The sequence below is a fragment of the Molothrus ater genome, chromosome 20, assembly GCF_012460135.2.
Source record: "Molothrus ater isolate BHLD 08-10-18 breed brown headed cowbird chromosome 20, BPBGC_Mater_1.1, whole genome shotgun sequence".
Lineage (NCBI taxonomy): Eukaryota > Metazoa > Chordata > Aves > Passeriformes > Icteridae > Molothrus > Molothrus ater.
The window spans coordinates 10,083,955-10,096,035 of NC_050497.2; the positions used below are offsets into that span (position 1 = coordinate 10,083,955).

Genomic DNA, 12,081 nt, shown 5'->3' on the forward strand with positions numbered 1-12,081 from the left:
AAGACAGACAAGCTGAACATTAGATAAAATATTGGTTTGGTTCTTAGTGACTGAATAACATGTGTTGTGTTCTCATCCACACCTCTTTAAACTGATAGTTGCTGTTGAATGGCCACCTCCAAAAAGACTGGTCGTACCATGTACTAATAGAATAATTAGTATTAATTGGCCTTTCTGTGTTATCAGCATGGACACCAAGGATTGCAGGGGAACTCTGTTATTTCCTTCAGAGATGATCTCTGCTGCAGACTCTGTCACATGCCCTTTCCTTACTGTGCAGTAGCTCTTTCACAGGACTGGCACTACATAATGTAGAAACTTCTTCAATTAAAAAAAAACAAACATAAACTTACCTTGTTTTTAGGAGTCCATGGGTAAAAGTTCTGATGGGAAATCATACGTGATCACTGGGAGCTGGAATCAAAAGTCTCCACACTTCCAGTTTGTAAATGAAGAAACACCAAAAGGTATGAATGTTGCCAGGTGTTATCCCGAGGCAGGGAAATTACTTCCATAGTGGGCATTGGATCAGTTATCTTTCCAGAAGAATCCCACAAAAGACTTTCACAGGATGGAATATATTCTCAGAGTGTAGGGTGCTAAATGCCGTATGAAATTACAGAAAAAATAAATAAATAAAAGCAAGCAATGTTCAGTAATATGTTGTAGGAGCTGTGTCCTCGTAGGAGGCTCTGCAGGTGTGGGGCAGGATGCAGGTGCTCTGTGCACCTCTGGACCTTTTCAGGAATCCCATTGAGAATTGCATGAAATGACTTTTGCAGGCACTTGCTTTGCTCAGTGTCTTGTGGTCAGTCAATTTTTTCCAAACCCAAGTTTTTAATTAAACAGAAGGATTCCCATACCTGAGAAAATGAAAGCAAACCACTCCAAGTGTCGTCCCAAAATAGCTGATGTTGCATTGCTCTCTCGAGTCCTGAAAGAGAATGTCATTACTTCTTTGAAGATGTCAGCTGAATTATCATCTTTTCAATCTCTTGTCACTGTTGTGTGCCAGAGGTTGGGAAGTTAATGGGAGTTGACTGGGCAAAGTCATGAAGTCAGCTGCTGGGCACAGTCTGGTGCTGGAGTGGATGCCATCCTGCCTGAAGGACACAATTTATCATCCCCTGCCAGAGACATCTCATAGGTCACTGAGCCCTGTTGCCTCCTGTTGGAGCATCAGAGTGTGTAGTCAATTTTTGGAACTTCACAGCTGAGATGGTCTTAAATGCCTTTAATGTCATGGTATTAAACAGTTAAGTAACTTCTAAAACAAAAAAGAACTGAAGTGTAATTAGACTGGATGGCCAGAGGTCTGCACTGTGCAGTTAAGAGCACGGATCCTCTATAATGTTTAATGAAGGTTTTGGATACAATTTCAGTGGGATTTGAAAAAGCAGAATTTTTATTCTTTTTAACAAGATCATTTTTTTGGCTTGAAGGCTGGAATTTCCTTACTCTGGTGAATAGTGCATAGTGATCCAATTTTGCTATTTTGAAGCTTGTAGGGTTTTGAGATGTTAAATTAGGGGGAAGATCGATTCTGAAAAGGAAAGTTTCCTTTGTTCTTCCATGTTACTGGGAAAGGGGTTATGGAATATTTTATTTGAAATGTTTCTTTTCACACTGTGGCTTCATTTTCTCTCTCTAGATAAAGTGTTGTTCATGACCACTGCTGTGGATTTGGTCATAACTGAGGTGCAGGAGCCCGTGCGATTCATTCTGGAGACAAAAGTCAGAGTTTGCTCACCTAATGAGAGGCTGTTCTGGCCCTTCAGCAAACGGAGCTCAACTGAAAATTTCTTCTTAAAATTGAAACAGGTAATGTGTTAAAAAATAAAGAAATAAAATTGACAATTAATAGGCTATTTCTCTCTATGATTGCTAAAACCTTTACTGATATAATGTTCATAATGCAGCATTTTCCTCCTGATTCAAAGAGGTAAAATAAATGCACTTCACTTGGAGAAAAGCTACCCTTCATTGTGCTGATTGTTGCTGGCTATCTGCAGTTCCCATAAAGAGCCTGAAATAGCCTTTTTGATAGCTTTGATGAGTCTGTGAGGTTACAGAGAGGCTTATGGATTTTCCAGCCAAACCACAGCCAGAAAAGGAAGGGAGGATTTATCTGCAAACTGGGGCTGTGCTGAGACTTGCTGCCATAAGGGTGTAGAGGAATAATTGTGTAAAATTAAGGGTTAAGAGAAAAAAAAGTCCTTACTATAATCCTGGTGACATGGTATCTGATAGATCACTAAACTTATTTTATCATGCAGATTGAACAATTCTTTTGAAGTGTTTTTAGATGAGCAAAGATCCACATGGAATTCCAAAGGAAATTATTTTTTGTCAAAGTCTATTTTCCCCTTCTGCATGGTTGGAAACCGAGATTTCACACATACCCCAAGTTTACCCTGGGGAAAAAAAATCCAAGCAACCACAAAAAATCCCTAGAACTTGTTAAAAAATTTTACTGTTTTTTCCAACTTACTTTTTTACCCTAAATCTCCTAAAAATGGAAGCATTATTTCTGTCCAGGATATTCCTAATAACAGTACAAGGCAATAACTTAGTCTCAAAATAAGGCTGGTAAGTTGAAGGTCCAAGTCACTGAAGAGATCATGTACTTGAAATAGCTGCTATTCTTCTGCTCTAGAAACTATTGTTCTGAAATGAAAGTCCTGTTTAAAGAGCTGGAAATGTATAAAAGCAAATAACAATGTGGATGTACGTGCCCTTTCGAGGCTTAGAATTCTGGGTGCAGCCCAAAAAGAAAGCAGTGCTGGAGTCCTAATTTCTTGATAAGTGTTCTTATTTAAAGAGGTTTTGAGTTAAGCAAGAGGCTTTTCTTCATTCTTTTTACACTTGCCTTTAAGTGCTAACAAAGAATGGCATCTGGGTAGTAACAAAGATGAAGTTCACCAAGGATTCTTTTTCTATGTAAAGAAAAAACCTTTTCCTTCAAAGTTTAAGGTGGAAAAATTCTTCATGGATGAGCTCAGCCTTTTTATTTAGAATATTTTTGAGGTGGAGCATGTAGAGGCTCTTGGGCTATAAATATTCTACAGCCTCCAAAAGGTGCCTTTTCTGTTTGGCAGTTTAAAGGAAGCTTATCTTACTGAGCTAATTCTGGATCTTTTGTCTTACCAAATTCACAGACATTGTGACTTATCTTGGCCAATTCTCTTTTTCCACAGACACTGTCAGGTTATCCAACTTGCAGTGTTTACTAATGGAAGATTATCAAAACTCGTAGTGGAAGCAACAAATATAGAATGTACTGCCTGATAAGCCTGGAAGGGAAACCTGTTTCTGTGGAGTCATGATTAGCCTATTAAAAGTACAGCTGTGTAGAATTGGCTTATCTTACTTTGGCAGTGTTTCTTTATTCGGAAATGGTGAAAGCAGAGGGATTTTATTTGCTCCGATTGCATTTCGTGATTTAGTCATTTTTAGTTTTGATGTATTTCTCTTCATTTTTAATGCTCCAAAGAATAAAATTGAGCACTGGGAGCTTAGTGTGGAGCATAATTTTGAATCTTATTTCCCTCTTTTCTTCACCTTCTCTTTTCTGCTCTCTATTTTTATTCATTTACGAAAAAAATTCTAAGTCCTTAAAATATATTAATATTTTAGAACTGCTTCACAAAGAAAAATCCCTTTTTAAGGGAAAGGAAGGCACCAAAGCATTGAAAATTATGGAGAAACAGGGTCACAGAGTAGGCTTTGGAACTCAGCAATTTGTACACAGCAGCAGTGTATACACAGAATTGGAAGCTTTGCCAAAGACCATTGCCGTGGGAAAATCATGGAATCCCAGACTGGTTTGGTTTGGAAGGGATCTTAAAGCTCATCTCATCTTGTTCAAATAAATATGAACAAATTTTTAGGACTACTTTTGCCACCATTAGTATCCCCAGAAACCTTTTCTATTTTAGCTCATTTTATAAATTCTCTTTGAAGAAGAATTTGACATAATTTTTAAGCTTTTGCTTTCCATTTTCCACTACTGTTTGAATAAAGGCAAAGTTGCTGCATATTGAGGAACCTTCTTGTCTTAGACCACAGATGCATTTATAGCTTTAAAAATCAGTGCATTTGTGTCCAGTTCATTGAGGGCTGGAAAGATGAGCTCCCTGTGGACAGCAGATCCAAGTGCCCCTCGTGCCTGTGGGTGCAGCACGCTCCCAGCAGGTTTCAGGGAGCACTGACAGCCTGCCCCTTGCATTAAATGTGTCCCAGGTGTGAACATTCCTCACTGTAGAACGGGATGGAAGTTGTTCCTCAGCTCTCCTGCTCTGGAAAGAGAAGGCAGAGCCTTAGGAAGTGATGTGGCATTTGTGTGTCTTCCTGAGTGAAATGAACCTTGTTTTCCTAGATAAAGCAGAAGGACAGGAAGAACAACTCGGACACTCTGTATGAGGTTGTGTGCCTGGAAAGTGAATCTGAGAGGGAGAGAAGGAAAACCACAGCCAGCCCCTCCCTGCGCCTGCCCCAGTCGGGCTCGCAGGGCTCCATGATCCCATCGCCTCCAGAGGATGATGAAGAGGAGGGTGAGAAGCTCCTGTGCTTTGTGGACTTTGAGACAAAGGGCAGTTGGTGAATAATGTGGCTATAAAAGATGTAGGATCCTTTCCAGTCAGAATCTGCCTGATTGAGGGGTTCTTTCCTGCTGGAATATTGCAAGATCCCACAGCCAGTGTCCTGGCATTCCTGATCAGCCTCTCCCTCATCTGGCTCTTCAGTGTCCCTGCTTTTCTCAGCCCAGGCCTCCTGTGCTGTATTTGGGACAACATGAAAAAGGGCTCCTCAAAACTGGGGATTATCATGTGGCTTCTGCCCCTCCCTGAGCAGCTATGGACAGGTTTGAGAGCAGAAGGAGAAGCTGGTGTTATTTGGAAATGTCAGCAGGCAGTGGTTAGTGCAGAGTCAGACATCTGGGAGAGATGAAACTGTACCAGGACCTGCCCAGCTTGGAACTTAATGCATTTTCAAGAACTTCTGCTTTTAAAAAAATTTTTTAAAGCAAACCACAACCACTTCTGAGTATAGAAACATTTGGCATTACAAAGATGAAATGGAGATAACTTGGGTTTCTGCTTTTTCACTTTTCCTGCTGGCCTTCCATGTGGCCTTGGCTGAAGTGTCCCTTCTGTTCTCTTGGCAGACAATGATGAACCACTCTTAAGTGGTTCTGGAGATGTTTCCAAAGAGTGTGCAGAAAAAATTCTTGAAACGTGGGGAGAGCTGCTGTCCAAGTGGTAAGTGGTAAAATCACATTCTGAAAATTACAGTTCTGAATATTCTCATTCTGTCTGCTCCTTCTGCTTGGAGTTTTTATTTCCAGAGGCTGTGATATAAGATTAGTTTGGATTTAGTTCTCTGTCCATCCCCACCCCTTATTCTCTGGCTTCTTTTCTGATTTCTTTAGAGGGTGTTATAAATATTTTAGGTTTTGAGTGCATGTTTAATGTGTAGAAATTCACTTATGCTGTGTCTTTAGTTGGTTTTGCCTTAAAATTCTACTTATCTTCAGGTTCCTTGGGATTTTATTAAAGGAAAAACTAAACTAAGTAGTGTAGAGAAAATGCAGCTCTTGCTTTGTCTATTCTGCACAGATCACTTCCATTCCTCTTTGTAATTCTGACTGGGTTCACAGCCAATTTTTCCTGCAGCTGTCATATCTTAGTGACTGTAGCTTAAGAAATGGGAGATTTGGACTTGGATAGAGAAGATGTTTTTCCTCCCTTATCTAAAGGAAGACTCCAGAGCCTGCCAAGAAGGAAGTACATGAGCTCTGCTGTTTTTCCCTGGAAAATGTCAGTGTGCAAGAAGAGTGTTTCTTGACAGTCCAATTGCAAATGCAACACAATCCTCCTTTGGTGAGGGATTGTTTTATTCATCTTGAAGTAGTCTGAGCAGTTCCAAAGTGATGCTGATTGTTGTGAAATTCAGGGGTTTTGTAGGTTTTAATTTTTCCCCACAAAGGGGGTGATGGGCAGCATGAGACTGAGCTCAAACAGGCTTCATTTTGACTCTGGCTTTAATTGTGACCTTTTGCTTCCTGAAGTCAATGAGAGCAGAGCAAGGGCTGGACAGCAAGTCCAAGGTTGAGTGGGGTATTGGATCAAGGAGTAGGACAGCAGAGATTGGAGTCACTCACGCAGCTTAGATGAGAAAAAGGATTGATGTGACCACTTAGACAGGAATCTCTTTAAATTAAGATAATAACTGTTTAGTACTTTCTGCAGTTATTGCTTATTTGAATGAGTCGTTTTCCTTCCACTTTGGTTTTGCACTAAGTGGACACATTTGTAGGAGGGGAAGGCTGTGGTAAAATGATATATGATCCCTTTTCCCTCTCCTAGATTTGGAGAAACATCTTTGCCAGATGAGCTCTCTGCATCTGCATCTGTGAGAAAGTTTCTTTCAACTTGCATTTTTTTTGTAATTCTTCCAAGGGCTCAGAGATAATTAAGCCACCTGACTCCCATTGGAAATGTTTTGGCAGCTCTAAGAGGATATGAAATGCTTCTGTGCTAATGCTGGCAACAGCTTTAATATGTGTTAAAGGGCTTTCCTTCTTAACTAAAAACGTGTATTTGGAAGCAATGATCCCCCAGCTTTTAACATAAGAGGATTGAAAACCATAAAAATCAGATTTTAGGTAGTTTCATGCTAGTTTTTAGAATTGTGTAATTAGATGTGTATATTAATTTAATATTTGGTATTTTGTGATACCAAAGAATATTTGGCTGATGTTTCATAACTGCTGAGTCACACAATTTTCTCATTTCAAACATAGTTGGGAAGAATCCAGTAGTGTGTAGCCTTTAGTCTACAGCCTTCATGACTGTATTCATTGGAACTACTGTTGTACTTCCTCTGATCTGAGATTGAGGCAAAGCAGTTTCATAGGCCTTTACAGAAATACTGAGTATTTTGTATATAGGAAGTATTTTATATAAATATACTTACATATTATAAAAGCATAATAAATGCTCTGTAAAGATATGTCTATAATGACATTGATATAAATGTAACTACCTTATATTATTTATATTTTAGTTGGTTTCTTTTAGAGAAAGCACAGTGAAGGAGGACATGATGGTCCTGGGTTCTGTGCAATAAATACTGATTTAAATGTCTGCCTTGTTAGTCTCTAGATTATTGTGTCAGAACACTGTAGACTGGAGAAAGGCCATAGGCAATCCCAGTCTGTGTGAAATTATTATCCACATATCTGTTAGACTGTTACAAACATTAATAAATGCCAGCTTATTAAGAACATAATGCAGTTGATGTGACACAAGTTCATCTTTCTGCCTGACTTTGTCTGTCAGTTCCCTTGCTCATTTTATCCAGAAGTTTATTTTTTAGTACTGCTGAAAAATAGTAATTTCTATGATTTAAGACGTGTGTCTTTTGGGGATTTTTATATATAAGCCACAAATGAGCTGTTCAGCTTAACGTGCTGTAAGTGCATAAATTACATGTAGGTTTAGTTTTTACAGCTTGCAGTGCTGTAATTTATGAGCTGTCAGTGGTCTCGCTGGAAGGAGCTGTTCAGCTGGGGCTGCCCTAGTGCAGGGGTGCAGTTGGAGAAGCAGGAGAGGTGACTCTCAGAGCTCTGACTCCTCTGTCCCTCCCTCCCTCCCTCCCTGAGAAGGTCACCTCCTGCTAGGAGACTTCTGCAGACTGCTCATTTTGGGGTAGTTTGAACTTGGAATTTACAGGCTGTGACCTCTGTCCTCTAGCATTTAATGTAGTCAAGAAAATAGTTTGGGAAGTAGTTCTCCAAACTGTATTTCTTTTACACGACCTGAATTTCACGTGGAGGTGTGGAGTGCCTGGCAGGGGTGCTGTGTGTGCTGTTCCAGCCGGGTTTCTGTGGTTGTTGGGGCAGTAACCGAGCCCTCCCTGCAGGCACCTGAACCTGAGCGTGCGGCCCAAGACGCTGTCGGCGCTGGTGCGGAGCGGCGTCCCCGAGGCGCTGCGGGGCGAGGTGTGGCAGCTGCTCGCAGGGTGTCACAACAACGACCACCTGGTGGAGAAGTACAGGATCCTCATCACAAAGGTACCGTGGCTTTTTTCAGCTCTTTTCCCCCATTTCTGAAAGAGTGGGAGTACGGCGGCTTCAGGCGTACTCTTGCCTGAGGGTCCCTTAGTGTACCTGGATCTGTCAACGAGTGACTGTGATTCAATCCTCCAGCAAAAAGCCTACAGAGCTGCTGGTGGCATTACACTGCTTTCCTTTTACAGTCCTGTTTCACCCAGCTGAGTTCTGAGTTTGTAAAAAATAAATATCCTATTAATTGCTTTCATAATGGACAGATTAATTTTTTTGCTTGTTTGGCTTTTCTGAATGGAAGCTGAATTTTGTTGTGTTGTCTCAGTGTTTGTGCTAAAAATCCAACACTAGTAGAAATTGCAGCCTTTTTTGGTAGAAAGAAAACAGAACAACGTGGATGTTTTTGCATTGGACAGCAGTTTTGTGACTTCTCATCTTGAATGCTGACCCCAGTAAGGTAGGAAAAGGATATAAGAATTGTTTGTAAAGACATCACTCAGTCGTTCTCAAAGTTCAAACAACGAATGGGTCGCAAAATGAAATGTCACCTTCTTATCCAGAAAACTGATGTGTTAATTTGGATTTGACCATTATCTGTATAGCTACATTGGATTTTATTGCTTTCATCAAATATGCAAGTCTAGAAGGACTGTATTAGAAATTATTAATGATACAGCTTAAGTACAAATATTACAGAAGTTAATTATTCACCAGTTAAAAAGCAAAACAAGTGAATCAGCCTTTGTATCTCTATATTTTGATGGCACGGATTCACAAGGAGCAATTAAAGACCTTAGTCCGAGGGCAGGAGGGCTTCTGAAATTAAAACTCAGTTTCTGCTGGAGTCATGCAGGAGAGATCCTACATAATGTGAATGAATCATGTTAAATCAGCTAAAAGTGTTCTGTATTTGAAAATAAGTATTTTCATATAATCGATGAATATAGAAAAAACTTGATCCAAATTCCTTAATGCTGGTTTATGCATTGTAGAGCTGTAACATGGATTTTATGGTGAATAAATCATATAAGTAATGTGGAGGTTGAGTGCTCTGGCAAGGAGTGATCACAGCTATCCTGTTGTGTTATTTTAATTGCCTGGTGAGTAGCTGTCAGCCTCACTTGTTTCTCTGTTTCAGTGTTTTGGTATCAGAATGCAAAAGATGATGTCTTTGTGGCACAGTTGGTGACACGTTCTGCTACTATCTTTGTCAGCTGGAAGGGGATAGTGTAACATTTCATTTTTAAACCTGTGAAACCTTTCCACTCCTTGTCATTTGGCTGAGACAAAGAAAGTAACCTGCATCTCTTGTTGGAAGCATCTCTGGAGTGCAAGTGTAAGGGAGAGTGGGCTGGCCCTGCCCTGTGTTCTGCTGAAAAGCACTGGCTATGCCTGCAGTGCTCGTTCAGCACAGAAACTAATTAAGGAATTGGAGAGAATGGGTCCTGGGTGACCATTTTCAGGCCCTGCTGTAGTCTCATGAGGTCTGTGATATATCAGCAGCACACCAGCTCCAGCAAATGAAAATTATGTTGACCTCCCTAATCTGGAGGTGCCATATTAGCCCAGTGCCATCCAGTGCTGTTTGTTTTGTTGTGACTGAAATATGGAAACAGGCTGGGACTGTTCCTGTGGAAGGGACAGAGGTTGGTGTTTGAGCACAGAAATGTGTGCTTGGTTCACGGGGGAATTGGCATTTCTTCAGTCTGCAGGCAGTGGAAGAAGTGCAAGGTTTTAAACAGGGTTATCTTTCAGTGCCTGTGTGGAGGTACTGGAGAGGAGAGCAGGCAAAAAATGCAAGGATTGTTTGGGAGGCTGAGGAGAACATGAATTCAAGGCCCAGCAATACAACGTTTGCAGACCCTTTGGACGTAGTCTGTACCAAGAGTATAATAAAGCACTTTGGGTTGCTTGTTGTTTTTGGGTTGCACTTTGGCCTTAATTTTTTTTTTCATGCTTTTCTTAGGCATGAAATGTGATAATTTTGGAGTTCCAATGTGACTAATTCTTACTGCTCTTAAAATAGCAGCTCAGTTACAGTCAGTATGCAGCAATGTATAGGAGTAAATGTTCCTGGGAAAAAAATTGCTAATTATATGAAGACAAGGTTCCATTATATTACATTGCTTTCCCATCTTTGTAATGCTTTGCCATGTTTTGCATGTCACTAATGCCAATTCTTCTCTGGCAAGCCTGCAGTTATTTGCATTACCATGCCTTGAAGGGGGTTTATGTGAGAATAACTGCTGTGGTGTAGTGCAGGAGCACAAGGAGTCCATGTAAAACCTATGCCCTGGAATGTGAGCAGGAGATGCAGGAAACCTGTGCTCATAATGCAGTGCCCCTTCTCTCTTCATGTTGCCCTCTATTCCTGTAGCTGCATTTGATTTCTGCCAGGCTTTTCCTGACCCCATGCAGCAGCACAGTCCCAAATTAATAAGGATCTGTGTTGACAGCTGCTTCATAACCTTCTGGCCTGTTTCAGGGATTTTTTTCCCCTTGTGCACAGAATGTTGGATGCAGCACCCCAGTATTTCTTCTGGTGGTTGCTTTTCTGGGCAGGCTCAGGTAATCTCTGATTTTTTTCTTGCCTTTGCAAATTAATTGCTGAAAGAACAGTTTTTTGTTCACTGTTGAGTAGTGGCTACTGAAGGATTGAAAAGGAAATGTCTCCTGTTGTGTTCTGCCATTCAGGAGAGCTGTGTCTATCTCTCTTCTTGAATATGACTTAAAAATAGCATTGAAATTGTGTTTCAAGGTGTGCTCTTTGTGTTCCAATCATCATGACAGCATATATTAATTATTTGCTCTGGTTTTCTTTGCCACACACTGGCTGGGGTTTGTTCTCTGTGCTTTTGTTACTGCGGGAAGGTTGAAGTTTCACCATCATGGTGCTTCCACAAATTACTTTTGAGAATTTGCACACCATCTGTGTGCAATAATAAAGCTTTTAGCAGCTCCAGATTGCCATGCTGGTGGTGGGGAGTGTGGATGAAAGCCAGCCCAGTGAATTAAGGTCATGTCCCTACTGGGGACAGAAAGCAAGCTCTAGGTGAAACGATCTAGACAATCCCTGGAAGAGGCATCTGGTCCTGGTAGCACTTTGGCAATCACAGTTAGGGCTGTTAATCTTCAGGCTTCCAGCCACTGAAAGGTAGGAGAAGACACGTGGTGTCACTCCAGGTGTTAACAGACACCTGCAGGAACAAGACTGCATGTTCTGGACAGGCTTAGGTGGAGGGAAAGGGTTGTTGAGTAGAAACCACGTAAAGCGAGCCAGACAGGCTAAAAAAGAGAAATAAACATGATACAAAGTGAAGGAGACAACAGCCACAATAAACACATTTTAGAAAGGATTAATACAATTACTGAATCTGTCAGTGGAGAAGTTCTTCATAATATCAACATTAAAAACTTGACATTTACAATATGGAGGAGAAATAAAAAGCTTTTGGATATAGGTCTGTGTGGGAGGAAGTAATGTTGAAAAGAAAAAGCCATGAACTGTTGTACCACATAAATACACTATATTAAGAAAATTACAACGTGAGAGGGACATCTTGTGGCACAAATAAAATAAAAAGTAATAGTCCAGTGTCAGGAGGAGTATCCTGGAATGTTACTCCGGGGTCACCATTTCTGGGAGAAATCCCAGGCCTGGTAGATTAATTTGTTCCAGTCTTTTTCTTATAGCAGAACTGCTACCCACTTTCTCATCTTCCCACCTTTTTGTATCCATGAGACGAGGATTATAGAACACAGACGTTCTACCAAATATACTTGTCTGTCTTGCTGCAAATGATGCTGGTTTTTAATGAAGAAATAGATGAAAATGTCACTACCGTTGTTTGACTGAATGTGTTGTCATCGGCGGCATACAATGTGACAGAACCTTAGCTGTGGGTGGCTAACGCTTATTTTCTACTTATATCACAATCATATTTCCATATGTTCCTATAAATTAAAAAGAATGCGTTGAAAATTCAGGAGGACAGAGGGCCATGACTGGG

The 12,081-nt window shown here is 40.6% G+C and overlaps 1 protein-coding gene across 2 annotated transcripts in view; it reads left to right on the top strand.

The window, feature by feature from the left end:
* Positions 1-12,081, top strand: part of RABGAP1 (RAB GTPase activating protein 1) — a 60,975-nt gene that overhangs the window by 14,321 nt on the left and 34,573 nt on the right. For both annotated transcript variants that reach the window (XM_036394190.2, XM_054516911.1), the window contains 5 exons: positions 365-467; positions 1,652-1,821; positions 4,379-4,553; positions 5,168-5,261; positions 7,927-8,077. In XM_036394190.2, coding sequence (XP_036250083.1) covers positions 365-467; positions 1,652-1,821; positions 4,379-4,553; positions 5,168-5,261; positions 7,927-8,077 — 693 coding nt within the window. The remainder of the gene's footprint in view (positions 1-364; positions 468-1,651; positions 1,822-4,378; positions 4,554-5,167; positions 5,262-7,926; positions 8,078-12,081) is intronic.